Source organism: Rhinoraja longicauda, chromosome 42, assembly GCF_053455715.1.
Source record: "Rhinoraja longicauda isolate Sanriku21f chromosome 42, sRhiLon1.1, whole genome shotgun sequence".
NCBI classification, from domain to species: Eukaryota; Metazoa; Chordata; class Chondrichthyes; order Rajiformes; family Arhynchobatidae; genus Rhinoraja; species Rhinoraja longicauda.
In genome coordinates, this window is record NC_135994.1 from 11,227,587 (window position 1) to 11,242,981 (window position 15,395).

Sequence of the window (15,395 nt, forward strand, 5' to 3'; positions counted from 1 at the left end):
AGGGAAGAGATCTTGAGGTGAGCTTGTTGGAGGTTGGAACAGGATTGACAAGATCGATCATAGTAAATTGTAATTATGGTTCAGACTCCGAATCCCCTTTTTAGAAAAAACAGTGGCTGAGAGCTAAAGTGAAAAGTCAACATGCCTTTTGTAACAAAAGAGGAAAAGTTATAAAATGTATGAAGTAACAGTTTTGATGGCTATGGAAAGGTTGGGCAGGCTGAGTAAGAGAGAGAGAGAGTTATGTGGAGTAATATAAGGATCTGATGAAAAACGGCTGGGTGCATTTGAGGGATGTGGGGCAGTTATTGAGAGGTGAGATTGGTCTTTGCAAAATGAATGGACTGGATGATAGCATGGTCTTTTCCAATTGGCTAGCATGCATTATTAAACAGGTCGGTGCAATGATGTGCCATGGGCACAGTATACAAATAAAAGCAGCAAGGCATATCAACCCTGCCAATGCATATAAGAGAATGGTGTCAGTGCTCACAAAATAACCGCGCTAATGCATGTGCTGTATCAGCGCCAATGTGTGAACTATTGCCATGCCACTCTGCCGACAAGGTAAAAGTGCCAATGTGCATAATCGACTACGTATTTTATAATGGTGCCAAAGCAGAGAAATATAAAAAATGCCAATGTACAGGTATAATAGAACATTGCTCATGCATAAATATCAAAGAGTTAGTATGAGCGACCGTTTGACTGTGTATGAACCATTGATTGCAGATGTGCATGACTGTGTGAGGGTGTGAGGTGGCATCTGTGATCCATGCGTATGTTTGTCTGCACGTTTATGTGGGCCCTGGAATAAAATAGTTGTCTGAACCAAGAACACTTCCCGTGGAGTTTATGGGGCTCAAAGTAATCTTTTTTCCTGTGTGGAAGAACAACAGCTCGGGTTAATATAATTAATTTAATCTAAACGCAGAGTGCTGAAAAGCAATAGTTTTCACCTGCAACCTCTTTTTGTGTTCCGAAACCCCAAAAGACCTTCAGCCTCCAGTATCTGTCCAATCCCTCTTGAGACGTAACTAGAGTTGGGCCCAAACCTCTCCTCCCCCCATCCCCTCTCCCCCCCCCTCCCTCCCTCCTCCCTCTCCCCCCCTCCCTCCCCCTCTCCTCCACCTCTTCCCCTCCCCCCTTCCCCTCCCCCCCACTCCATTCCCAACCCCCCCTTATCCTCCCTCCCTCCCCCCCTCCCTAGGAGATATTAAACTTTAAAATATGAATAACTTCAAAAATATAACACCGATTTCAATGAAACTTCTTCCATTAGCACCAAAGGGACGACGGTGAGTAAGGTGGGCCTAAAATTGTCACGCTATCGTGTACCGTTTTGGCTGTAGTTCAGGAACAAACAAACAAACAAACAAACAAGAGTTTTAGTATACAGACGATGTTGTCAGCATCCATCACATGTTCCTGACAGCACCCTGACAGCACCCTGAGTGAAATCATTACACTTTCGATGTATGTAAAATGTTTTTGAGTTCAATGTATTATTGTTTGTTTCTTTTCTTGTAACCTACCTCTGCCTTCCACATTACTATTTTTAATCCTCCCGTCTGATTTCCATAAATCTCCTGCTTATTAACTGAATCATGCTTCTGATGTTTGTCTTTTTCTTGTGAAAGAGTCATACAGTGAGGAAACAGGCCCTTCGGCCCAACTTGCCCATGCCAATAGACAATCGACAATAGGTGCAGGAGGAGGCCATTCGGCCCTTCGAGCCAGCACCGCCATTCAATGTGATCATGGCTGATCATTCTCAATCAGTACCTCATTCCTGCTTTCTCCCCATACCCCCTGACTCCGCTATCCTTAAGAGCTCTATCTAGCTCTCTCTTGAATGTATTCAGCAAATTGGCCTCCACTGCCCTCTGAGGCAGAGAATTCCACAGATTCACAACTCTCTGACTAAAAACGTTTTTCCTCATCTCTGTTCTAAATGGCCTACCCCTTATTCTTAAACTGTGGCCGAAATGCCGACCAACGTGTCCCATCTACACTAATCCCAGCTGCCAGCTTTTGGCCCATATCCCTCTAAACCTATCATGTCCCTTCCTAAATGTTTCTTAAACATTGCGATAGTACTTGCCTCAGCTATCTCCTCTGACAGACACACAATGCTGGAGTAACTCAGCGGGACAGGCAACATCTCTAGAGAGAAGGAACTATGTCCTCTGGCAGCTCATTCCATATACCTACCTCCCTTTGTGTAAAAAAAGTTACCCCTCAGGTTCCCATGAAAACTTTACCCCCTCACCTTAAACCTATGTCCTCTGGTTCTCCATTCCCCTATTCTCTGCAAAAGACTCTGTGCATTTACTTGACCTATTCCTCTCATGATTTTGTACACCTCTATATGATTACCCCTCATCTTCCTGCGCTCCAAGGAATAATGCCCTAACCTGTTCAACCTCTCCTTTTAGCTCAGTCCCTCGAGTCCTGTCAACATCCTGATAAACTTCTCTCAACCCTTTCAAGCTTGACAACATCTTTCCTACAATATGGCGACCAAAACTCAGCACATACTCTAAATGTGACCTCACCAACATTTTATATAACTGCAACATGACCTCCAAATTTCTATACTTAATACAGGCCGATGAAGGCCAATGTGCTGAAAGCCTTCTTGACTATCCTATCCACCTGCGATGCCACTTTCAAGGAACTATGTACCTGTACTCCGAAATCCCCCTGCTCCATAACGCTCCCCAGAGCCCTACCATTCACTGTGTAGGTCCTGCCCACGTTAGACTTACCAAAGTGCAACACCTCACATTTCTCTGTATTAAATTCCATCAACCATTCCTCAGCCCACCTGCCCAACCGACCAAGATCCTGCTGTAATCTTTGACAACCATCTTCACTATCTACAATACCACCCACTTTAGTGTCCTGCAAACTTGCTAATCATGCCGTGTACATTCTCATCCGAAGATGAATGATTTTGTCTTCCTGACGCTGCATTTGCTTTGGCCGCTGTGCTCCTTTCTTATGCAGATATTTGCCCAGTTCTGCTGTCTTACTGCTTTAAGCTACAATCGCCCGTCCAAGCTATCTGTTTCAGATTCTTTGCTCAAATTAGTTCTTCCACACTTGAGCATTTTAACTTGCGATTTTCTGGTATCTCACCATAATTATTGAATTATCAAATTATTTTCCAACCAGTTCCCTTGCTGCTCCTCTTACCCAACCTCATTCGGCTGAACTGCAACCAACATTAGCTCCCTCCTAATTGGACAAGAGGCATAAATTGATTGAAAGTGGCAGCATGATAACAGGCCCTTCGGCCCACTGAGTCCAGACTGACCTTCGATCACCAGTTCACACTTGTTCTGTGTTATTTCACTTTTACATCCACTCCCTATTTAGAGTTTTTCTTACCAAGTGTCAGAAATACCGTCCTTTCCTACCCTCACCACTTTTTTCATGGCAGAGTTTCGTACTATAAAAATATTCATTGTTTTTTGTTACAACCCTTTGGAATTTGCCCCCGAAATGTACTAATTTCTCCCCTCATTTGAAGTTCTGTTAAAGTTTCCCAATAATGAAACAGCTGCTTGCGTTAGATTCAGTTGGAGAACCAACGTTCATCTCTTTATTTATGGCTATAACAACATACTTGGGCAATACTGCCTATTCTTCCCTCTTTTATCCTTTTCAATTTTCTTGACCGTTTGATCACCAGCATGATTAACAATTTATTCCGAGCCTTGTTTGTTTGTACGTGCAAATTTTGTTATTTTCCTCAACCTGGCCTCTTCAATTTTAGAGCATTTTCTAATTTCACTTATCATTGATACCTCTCTGCACTCTTGGCCCGTAAGAGGCCTTTTCTGCTGCATTCTGCTTCCCCTCCCCGTAACAAATGAATACAACCAATGTACCTCCCCATTACCCTGACTAATTCAATGTTTTAAAAAATGACCCAGGTTGCTTAACAAGGTTCTTCGTCTTCTTTCGTGTCCATTATCTATGTTCCAAATGTTACATCACTGTCATCGTCCGTCCTGAAAAGGACACAAGCTTCCGGCGACAATCAGTGGGAGCCATCACTTGTACAATAGATGATGGTGGTAGCGGAATTAGCTCAGGACACTTCCAGTTTCCAGCCCCGCGACATGAACGCTTCTGCTATGGGGCCGTTACCTTAAAGGTCTGAAGAAGGGTCTCGACCCAAAACGTCACCCATTCCTTCTTTCCTGTGATGCTGCCTTTCCCGCTGAGTTACTCCATTCTGTGTCTATCTCTGGTGTAAACCAGCCCCTGCAGTTCCTTCCCACACGTAAAAATAACCAAACTGAAAATTGGACGCCGAACCAAATGAGGCATTCAGTTTGATGACAAATCCTTGGTCAAAGAGGAAAGTTGTAAGGGGTGACTTTAAGGAGAGAAAATAAAGATAGGCAGAAAGGTTTGGGAGGGAAACGTGACATTATGGCCTCAGTAGCTGAAGGTATGGCCCTGGAAAGCAGAGTAATGAAAAGTGTGGATGCGGACGAGGCTAGAATTGGAGCAGGGTGGAGATTTTGGAGGTTGCAAGACTAGATCGAGATATGGGGTGTATTCAAGGATAAGAATTTTAGAACTGAGGAGAAGCTACAATGAGGACTAATTTAGGTCATGAAGTCAGAATAGACACACAATGCTGGAGTAACTCAGCATCTCTGGAGAAAAGGAATAGGTGACGTTTCGGGTCAAGATCCTTCTTGTGAAAGGGTCTCGACCCAAAACATCAGCTATTACTCGGCTGCCTGATCCGCTGAGTTACTCCAGCATTTTGTGTCTATCTTCAGTGTAAACCAGCATCTGCAGTTCCTTCCTATACATTGAGTTTTCAGAGGTGGAAGATGAGAGGCCAGTCACAACAGAGATAGATATCAGAGATAGACAGGTTATTGATTAGGTGTCAAAGGTTATGGGGAGAAGGTAGGAAAATGGGATTAGGTGGCACAGATCAGCCATGATTGAATGGCAATAGACAATAGGTGCAGGAGGAGGCCATTCGGCCCTTCAAGCCAGCACCGCCATTCAATGTGATCATGGCTGATCATTCTCAATCAGTACCCCATTCCTGCCTTCTCCCCATACCCCCTGACTGCTATCATAGAGCTCTATCTAGCTCTCTCTGGAAAGCATCCAGAGAATTGGCCTCCACTGACTTCTGAGGCAGAGAATTCCACAGATTTACAACTCTCTGACTGAAAAAGGTTTTCCTCATCTCCGTTTTAAATGGCCTACCCCTTATTCTTAAACTGTGGCCCCTGGTTCTGGACTCCCCCAACATTGGGAACATGTTTCCTGCCTCTAACATGTCCAATCCCTTAATAATCTTATATGTTTCAATAAGATCCCCTCTCATCCTTCTAAATTCCAGTGTATACAAGCCCAGTCGCTCCAGTCTTTCAATATACGACAGTCCCGCCATTCCAGGAATTAACCTCGTGAACCTACGCTGCACTCCCTGAATAGCAAGAATGTCCTTCCTCAAATTTGGAGACCGAATGGCGGAGTAGATGGGGAGATGGTCAAGATGGGGAGACACACTTCCAACCCCCTCACCCTGAACATAGGATCCCCCCCAGGGTTGCATCCTTAGCCCCCTACTGTACTCCCTGTACACACATGACTGTGTGGCCAGGTTCAGCTCAAACTCCATCATCAAGTTTGCTGATGACACTGTGGTGGTGGGCTGGATCTCCGACAACGATGAGAAGGCCTACCGGGAGGAGGTGGCTGATCTGGCACTCTGGTGTCAGGACAACAGCCTCCTCTTGAATGTCACTAAAACAAAGGAGCTGATTGTGGACTTCAGAAGGGCTCAACATCCAAGGTCGTACACGCCACTGGAGTTAAATGGGTCTATTGTGGATAGGGTGAGCAGCTTTAAATACCTGGGAGTCCACTTCACAGAGGATCTGACATGGACAACACACATTGCCTCACTGGTGGGTAAGGCAAAGCAGCGCCTTTACCACCTCATACAGTTGAGGAAATTCAGAGTCTCTCTGAGGATCCTTCAGTGCTTCTACTCTGGGGCTGTAGAGAGCATCCTGTCCGGCAACATCACAGTCTGGTTTGGGAACAGCTCTGCCCAGGACAGGATGGCCCTGCAGAGAGTAGTGCGTTCGGCTGAACGCACCATGGGAACTACACTCGTCCCCCTGCAGGACCTATACATCAGGAGGTGCAGATCCAGAGCCAGCAACATTATGGGGGACCCCTACCACCCCAGTAACGGACTGTTCCAGATGCTACGGTCAGGCAAACGCCTCCGCTGTCACGCTGTGAAAACAGAGAGGATGAGACGGAGTTTCTTCCCACAGGCCATCAGGACTGTTAACTCTCTATCACCAGGGACTAATTTAATTTACTGTATTAACTTGTTTTTTGTGTTAAATTTTTTTTTTTCTATTCTGTTTTGTAGTTTAGCACAATCCGCAGGTGTTGGCACTTTCATTTCACTGCACATCTTGTATATGTATGTGACAAATATACTTGACTAGACTCGATGGGCTGAATGGCCTAATTTTACTCCTATAACATGTGAACTTGGGAACAGTTTTCTAATAGGTATGTCTTGTAATAAAGGCACAGATGAGGTTCAGGGAATCTCTGTGAAAACACATTCCACGTACCGTGTGTGTCTGTTGTGCTGGAGAGAGGAAACTCTGTGTGTAATCCTTCCCTCCTACACTCCAAGAACATTTCCCCCCTCCAGTTTCAACCTCCTCGGCATCTACACTTTTCATCACTCCATCATAGGCAGCCGTGTCTTCAGTTTCCAAGATCCTCAACTCTGAAATCCCCTCCTGGAAATGTTCCGTCTCTCTGTCTTTCCTTGAAAACGCAGCTTAAAACTTGCCTCACGGACCAAACTTTTGCCATCAGACATCTCCTCGTAGCTCAGTGTCAAACATGTGTCTGATTCCTGAGTTCTGTGAGACACTTTGCCTGCGTTGAAGATGGCAAGTAACGACATGTTGCTGAGTGTATGTGAGGCACGGCGCTGGTATGTTTGTGTGGGAAAGGGTGACACTGTCTCTGGATGTGAGTGACTTGTTGTCTGCCACAATGTCGATGTGTGTGTGAACAAGAGACTGTACTTTGTGCATGTAAGACAATGTTGGTGGGTGAATGTACATCTGTGAATGAAGGAGAGGCCTGTGTGTGTGTGTGTGTGTGTGTGTGTGTGTGTGTGTGTGTGTGTGTGTGTGTGTGTGTGCGTGTGTGTGTGCGAGAGTGTGTGTGTGTGTGAGTGTGTGTGTTACTGAATCTTCTGATTTCTTTTCTCAGATGATGGCAAACTATTCCAAGGAAGTGGAGTGGGAGATCCCTTTGGCCCTCGCTGCTACAAGGGGGACATCATGGGTTGTGGGATCATGTTCCCTCGAGATTATATTTTAGACAGTGATGGTAAGAACATTGTTGGTATGCTATTTCATGTGGAGCGTGCCCCAGAAATTACGATTGGGGCTGTTAATTGCTGAGTTAGAACGAGTGGGCAAGTGCTGGCCCACAATACAGCCAGGGTTGTACGATGGCCCGTTTCACAGCACAGAAGGAGCCCCTGAGAACTCTTGACTGGAGCTCTCCCTTCCAGTGCTTTGCACCTTTCTGCACTTGATCACCATGTCTTTGGCCCTCTGTTAGGACACTCCTTTTTATCCTGTAGACAATAGACAATAGGTGCAGGAGGAGGCCATTCGGCCCTTCGAGCCAGCACCGCCATTCAATGTGATCATGGCTGATCACTCTCAATCAGTACCCTGTTCCTGCCTTCTCCCCATACCCCCTGACTCCGCTATCCTTAAGTGCTCCATCTAGCTCTCTCTTGAATGTATTCAGAGAATTGTCCTCCACTGCCCTCTGAGGCAGAGAATTCCACAGAGTCACAACTCTCTGACTAAAAAAGTTTTTCCTCATCTCAGTTCTAAATGGCCTACCCCTTATTCATAAACTGTGGCCCCTTGTTCTGGACTCCCCCAACATTGGGAACAGGTTTCCTGCCTCTAACGTGTCCAACCCCTTAATAATCTTATACTTTTCGATAAGATCTCCTCTCATCCTTCTAAATTCCAGTGTATACAAGCCTAGTCGCTCCAGTCTTTCAACATATGACAGTCCCGCCATCCCGGGGATTAACCTAGTAAACCTACGCTGCACGCTCTCAATAGCAAGAATATCCTTCCTCAAATTTGGAGACCAAAACTGCACACAGTACTCCAGGTGCGGTCTCACTAGGGCCCTGTACAACTGCAGTAGGACCTCTTTGCTCCTATACTCAACTCCTCTTGTTATGAAGGCCAACATTCCATTGGCTTTCTTCACTGCCTGCTGTACCTGCATGCTTCCTTTCAGTGACTGATGCACTAGGACACCCAAATCTCGTTGTACGTCCCCTTTTCCTAACTTGACACCATTCAGATAATACTCTGCCTCCCTATTCTTACCACCAAAGTGGATAACCTCACACTTATCCACATTAAACTGCATCTGCCATGCATCCGCCCATTCACACAACCTGTCCAAGTCACCCTGCAACCTCATAGCATCTTCCTCACAGTTCACACTACCACCCAGCTTTGTATCATCTGCAAATTTGCTAATGGTACTTTTAATCCCTTCATCCAAGTCATTAATTTATATTGTAAATAGCTGTGGTCCCAGCACCGAGCCTTGCGGTACCCCACTAGTTACTGCCTGCCATTCTGAAAGGGACCCATTTATCCCCACTCTTTGCTTTCTGTCTGTCAACCAATTTTCTATCCATTTCAGTACCCTACCTCCAATACCATGTGCTCTAATTTTGCCTACTAATCTCCTATGTGGAACCTTGTCAAAGGCTTTCTGAAAGTCAAGGTACACCACATCCCCTGTCAATTTTCCTGGTTACATCCTCAAAGAATTCCAGAAGATTAGTCAAGCATGATTTCCCCTTCGTAAATCCATGCTGACTCGGATCGATCCTGTTACTACTATCCAAATGCTCCGCAATTTCGTCTTTTATAATTGACTCCAGCATCTTCCCCACCACTGATGTCAGACTAACTGGTCTATAATTTCCCGTTTTCTCTCTCCCTCCTTTCTTAAAATGTGGGAGCTACCCTCCAATCCACAGAAACTGCTCCTGAATCTATAGAACATTGGAAAATGATCACCAATGCGTCCACAATTTCTATCGCTACCTCCTTAAGTACCCTGGGATGCAGACCATCAGGCCCTGGGGATTTATCGGCCTTCAGTCCCATCAGTCTATCCAACACCATCTTTTTTTTCTTTTTTTTTCTCTCTCCCCTCCCTCCCTCCCTCCCTCCCTCCCTCCCTCCCTCCCTCCCTCCCTCCCTCCCTCCCTCCCTCCCTCCCTCCCTCCCTCCCTCCCTCCCTCCCTCCCTCCCTCCCTCCCTCCCTCCCTCCCTCCCTCCCTCCCTCCCTCCCTCCCTCCCTCCCTCCCTCCCTCCCTCCCTCCCTCCCTCCCTCCCTCCCTCCCTCCCTCCCTCCCTCCCTCCCTCCCTCTTTCTCCCTCCCTCCCTCCCTCCCTCCCTCTTTCTCTCTTTCTCCCTCTCTCTCTCTCTCTCTCTCCATCTCTCTCTCCCCCCCCCCTCTCTCCCTCTTCCTCTTTCCCCTTTCCTCCCCTAAATTTCATTACACATGTGCTATCCATTTTGATTTTAGCAAAAAGGCATGAAAGTGCCTTGGCTGCATGTTAAGGTTGGAGGAAGAATGGCCTATTTTTAGTGACTAATAATAGGCTTACAATTTCCTGCTTCTTCACGCATCCTTTTTGCTCAACATAGTGCCACCTTGGAACAATCTAAGGCAACAGTTGCTGAATCTGGACACTTCAGATGCTCATAGCTAATGCATGGCAGATCCCTCACCTTGCAAATCCATGGGATAGAAGCCATCAGGACCGGGAGATGTGTCGATCTTTCATTTCATTAATTAGTCCATTATCATTTTCTGCTTGCAATAATCCTTTACTTCTTTGCCTTCCCTTGGTCTATTTTTCATTTTCTTTGTATCTCTGGTACTTTTTTTTCCTACTGCAAAGACCAGTTCAATGGTGCCTTATTATCACGTGTACCTTGGTACAGTGAGATTTTCTTTTTGAATACAGATCAGTAACATTATTGCCATACAATCCCTGGTTAAGTTACAATCCCTAGTTAAGTACATAATGCATAGAAACAGCCCATATGCAAGAGTCACTTGGTTTTGTTGCCATTTTACAGTCCCAGCTGCAACTTAGTTTAGTTTAGTTTAGAGATACTGCACAGAAACAGGCCCTTCGGCCCACCGGGGCCGCGCCAACCAGCGATCCCCGCACATTAACACACTACACACCACGATCCTACACACACTAGGGACAATTTTTACATTTATACCAAGCCAATTTACCTACAAACCTGCACGTCTTTACAGTTGGCCACAAAGGCCCGGTGTGGCCGTCGCCTCCATTCCGGACGTCTCGTGAACCATGGTCCCTCTCCTCGCCCGGCCCTCTCCAGCCCTCGTTCCCCAGGGGGGGTGGGCACCTCCCACAGCCCACCTTGAGGTTAGCAGAAGGCAAGACCTCAGGTTCTACATCCCGGCCCATTGTCCAGCGTTCGTTGCTGTCGCCAACTCCCTCCACCCTCCTCTCCGCTCGGTGGGTCTCTCCCGGTTCCACAGCGGGCAGGCCAGGCCAGGCTTGCTGTTGGCTTATGGAACCAGTGCACAGCTACTTAATAAGGCTGCTAATTCCTGATATCCTGAATGCCACTTTATTGATGCTCGCTATTAACATATCAGGAAATTTAGCTGCGAGCTGCATTTTGCCACTTTGTATAAATATATGTGCGGCTCTGCATAGCTAACGCCACCGAGATAAAAGTGGCAAAATTGGACCATGTGGCTGTGTTTTATTTCCAGCACAGCAGCTGCGCTTTTGCTTGGAACTTGATTCACTTATCGCAAGTGTGATTTTTGAGTGTGCCTTGCGCGACTCAACAAGTGGAATATGGCGGCACCAGGATGCCTGTTGGTTCCACAATCCGTGTGCAATGTTGATTTGATGCCAGTCCTGCCAAATTAGCCAGCCTCAATCCACTGATCGCCAAGTCATGTAGGCAGCATAATAGCACAGCTGGCAGAGTTGCTGGCTCTCAGCACAAGAGACTCGGGATCTATCCTGACTTCGGGGGGGGGGGTGTCTTTGTTTGTTTGTTACGTTCTCCCTCTGACTGCGTAGATTTTCTCCGGGTGCTCCACTTTCCACCCACATCACAAGGACGTGCCGGTTTGTAAGTTAATTGGCCCTTCTAAATTGCCCCTAGACTGTAGGGAGTGGATGAAAGTGTGCTAATATAGAGCGAGTGTGAATGGGTCGGCCAGGTCGCGGTGGGCCGAAGGGCCTGTTTCCATGCTGTATCTCTAAAAGTGATAGCTGTTTCACCAGCAACTATTTAAAAGGATTCCCAATTACTTTGAGGCTGCAAGGCCTACCCTGCCAATGTTGGCGTCGGTAGGCATTGCGGTTGGCACGGATGGATGTTGTGGGCCGAGAGAGCCCGTTTCTGCCCTGTATGAGGCTGTATTTACGGTGTATCTGGGAGCAATGTGTGCAAAAGCTGAGGTTTACCAAAGTGTTTGTGACTGAGGTGTATCACCTGCTCTCAGCTAATGTCCAACTGCAAAGCCATGTGGCGGTCATACTGCCCGTGACAGTAGCCATCACCATGCTTGAGGAAGCTGCTGGGAATGTTACCCAGCTCGCAGCCACCACTGGAGGTGAGGAGAGACGGCCTCTACTCAGAGAGACACACATCCATCTTCTCCTCGTGTCCAGAGTTTTTTTTGTAAACCAACATCTGTAGTTCCTTGTTTGGAGTGATTTACTTTAATTTTTAATCCGTGAAGGAAGTGATTTACTTAATTTTTTAAAGTCTAAGTTTTCAGCTGCAATGTCATGAAATAATTGATCTTCAACCCTCAAAAATTCACAAAACGCGGTAAGCACCGTCTTCAAATGTGTTATATATGCTGACCTCCTGACCCTTCAACTGTGTTATATATGCTGACCTCCTGACCCTTCAAATGTGTTATATATGCTGACCTCCTAACCCTCCTGAGTTTGGAGGAAAGTTCACGTTTTCTTATTTTATTTCCACCATTCCGATTTCGCCTCACATTTTTCGGCAAAACACATGTCTTGTCCCTTCCCCTGCCCCTCCCCCGGCCCCTCGCCCCTCCCCCTGCCCCTCGCCCCTGCCCCTCGCCCTCCCCCTGCCCCTCGCTCGGGCCCCTCGCCCCTGCCCCTCGCCCCGCCCGGCCACTCGCCCCTCCCCCTGCCCCTCGCCCCTCCCCCTGCCCCTCTCCCCGCCCTGCCCCTCGCCCCTGCACCTCGCCCCTGCCCCTCGCCCCTGCCCCTCACTCCTGCCTCTCACCCCTGCCTCTCGCCCCTCGCCCCGCCCGGCCACTCGCCCCCTGCCCCTCGCACCTCCCCCTCGCCCCTCTCCCCGCCCGGCCGCTTGCCCCTGTCCCTCGCCCCTCCCCCTGCCCCTCGCCCCTCCCCATCCCCCTGCCCCTCGCCTCGCCCCTCGCCCCTGCCCCTCGCCCCTCCCCTTGCCCCTCGCCCCGCTCGGCCACTCGCCCCTGTCCCTCGCCCCTGCCCCTCGCCCCTGCCCCTCGGCCCTGCCCCTCGCCCTTGCCCCTCGCCCCTCGGCCCTGCCCCTCGGCCCTGCCCCTCGGCCCTGCCCCTCGGCCCGCCCGGCCCCTTGCCCCTCCCCCTGCCCCTCGGCCCTCCCCCTGCCCCTCGGCCCTCCCCCTGCTCCTCGGCCCTCCCCCTGCCCCTCCCCCTGCCCCTCGCCCCTCCCCCTACCCCTCTCCCCGCCCGGCCACTCGCCCCTCCCCTGCCCCTCTCCCCGCCCGGCCACTCGCCCCTCCCCCTGCCCCTCGGCCCTCCCCCTGCCCCTTGCCCCTGCCCCTCGGCCCTCACCCTGCCCCTCGCCCCGCCCGGCCACTCGCCCCTCGCCCCTCGCCCCTGCCCCTCGCCCCTGCCCCTCGCCCCGCCCGGCCCCTCGCCCCTCCCCCTGCCCCTCGCCCCTGCCCCTCGGCCCTCCCCCTCGCCCCTGCTCCTCGGCCCTGCCCCTCGCCCCTCCCCCCTCCCCCTGCCCCTCTCCCCGCCCGGCCACTCGCCCCTCCCCTCCCCCTGCCCCTCTCCCCGCCCGGCCACTCGCCCCTCCCCCTGCCCCTCGCCCCTCCACCTGCCCCTCGCCCCGCCCGGCCACTCGCCCCTCCCCCTGCCCCTCTCCCCGCCCGGCCACTCGCCCCTCCCCTCCCCCTGCCCCTCTCCCCGCCCGGCCACTCGCCCCTCCCCCTGCCCCTCGCCCCGCCAGGCCACTCGCCCCTCCCCCTGCCCCTCTCCCCGCCCGGCCACTCGCCCCTCCCCCTGCCCCTCGCCCCTCCCCCTACCCCTCTCCCCGCCCGGCCACTCGCCCCTCCCCCTGCCCCTCTCCCCGCCCGGCCACTCGCCCCTCCCCCTGCCCCTCGCCCCTACCCCTCTCCCCGCCCGGCCACTCGCCCCTCCCCCTGCCCCTCTCCCCGCCCGGCCAATCGCCCCTCCCCTTGCCCCTGCTCCTCGGCCCTCCCCCTGCCCCTCCCCCTGCCCCTCTCCCCGCCCGGCCACTCGCCCCTCTCCCCGCCCGGCCACTCGCCCCTCCCCCTGCCCCTCGCCCCTCCACCTGCCTCTCGCCCCGCCCGGCCACTCGCCCCTCCCCCTGTCCCCTGCCCCTCTCCCCGCCCGGCCACTCGCCCCTCTCCCCGCCCGGCCACTCGCCCCTCCCCCTGCCCCTCGCCCCTCCACCTGCCTCTCGCCCCGCCCGGCCACTCGCCCCTCCCCCTGTCCCCTGCCCCTCTCCCCGCCCGGCCACTCGCCCCTCCCCTCCCCCTGCCCCTCTCCCCGCCCGGCCACTCGCCCCTCCCCCTGCCCCTCCCCCTGCCCCTCTCCCCGCCCAGCCACTCGCCCCTCCCCCTGCCCCTCGCCCCTCCACCTGCCCCTCGCCCCGCCCGGCCACTCGCCCCTCCCCCTGCCCCTCGGCCCTCCCCCTGCCCTGCCCCTCGGCCCTCCCCCTGCCCCTCGCCCCGCCCGGCTACTCGCCCCTCGCCCCTACCTCTCGCCCCTGCCCCTCGCCCCTCCCCCTGCCCCTCTCCCCGCCCGGCCAATCGCCCCTCCCCTCGCCCCTCCCCTGCCCCTGGCCCCTGCCCCTCCCCCTGCCCCTCGCCCCTGCCCGGCCACTCGCCCCTCACCCCTGCCCCTCGCCCCTGCCTCTCGCCCCTGCCTCTCGCCCCTCCCCCTCGCCCCTGCCCGGCCCCTCGCCCCTGCCCGGCCCCTCGCCCCTCCTCCTGCCCGGCCCCTGCCCCTCGCTCTCGCCCCTGGCCCTCCCTCTGCCCCTCGCCCCTGCCTCTCGCCCCTGCCCCTCGCCCCTGCCCCTCGCCCCTGCCCCTCCCCCTGCCCCTCGCCCCTGCCCGGCCCCTGCCCCTCGCCCCTGCCCCTCGCCCCTACCCCTCTCCCCGCCCGGCCACTCGCCCCTCCCCTGCCCCTCTCCCCGCCCGGCCAATCGCCCCTCCCCTTGCCCCTGCTCCTCGGCCCTCCCCCTGCCCCTCCCCCTGCCCCTCGCCCCTGCCCGGCCACTCGCCCCTCACCCCTGCCCCTCGCCCCTCCCCCTGCCCGGCCCCTGCCCCTCGCCCCTGCCCCTGCCCCTCCCCCTGCCCCTCGCCCCTGCCCCTCCCCCTGCCCCTCACCCCTGCCCGGCCCCTGCCCCTCGCCCCTGCCCCTGCCCCTCCCCCTGCCCCTCGCCCCTGCCTCTCGCCCCTGCCCCTCGCCCCTGCCCTGCCCCTCGCCCCTGCCCGGCCACTCGCCCCTCGACCCTGCCCCTCGCCCCTGCCACTCGCCCCGCCCGGCCCCTCGCCCCTCCCCCTGCCCCTCGCCCCTCGGCCCTCCCCCTCGCCCCTGCTCCTCGGCCCTCCCCCTGCCCCTCCCCCTGCCCCTCGCCCCTCCACATTCCCCTCTCCCCGTCCGGCCACTCGCCCCTCCCCTCCCCCTGCCCCTCTCCCCGCCCGGCCACTCGCCCCTCCCCCTGCCCCTCGCCCCTCCCCCTGTCCCCTGCCCCTCGCCCCTCCACCTGCCCCTCGCCCCGCCCGGCCACTCGCCCCTCCCCTCCCCCTGCCCCTCTCCCGGCCCGGCCACTCGCCCCTCCCCCTGTCCCCTGCCCCTCGCCCCTCCCCCTGCCCTTCTCCCCGCCTGGCCACTCGCCCCTCCCCTCCCCCTGCCCCTCTCCCCGCCCGGCCACTCGCCCCTCCCCCTGCCCCTCGCCCCTCCACCTGCCCCTCGCCCCGCCCGG

The 15,395-nt window shown here is 53.8% G+C and overlaps 1 protein-coding gene across 5 annotated transcripts in view; it reads left to right on the top strand.

Moving 5' to 3' along the window:
- spryd3 (SPRY domain containing 3) overlaps positions 1-15,395 on the top strand; it is a 231,416-nt gene that overhangs the window by 207,444 nt on the left and 8,577 nt on the right. For 4 of the 5 annotated variants that reach the window (XM_078431330.1, XM_078431331.1, XM_078431326.1 and 1 more), the window contains exon 9: positions 7,309-7,428. The exons of the other annotated variant lie outside the window; for it this stretch is intronic. In XM_078431330.1, coding sequence (XP_078287456.1) covers positions 7,309-7,428 — 120 coding nt within the window. The remainder of the gene's footprint in view (positions 1-7,308; positions 7,429-15,395) is intronic. 5 annotated transcript variants of the gene reach the window in all.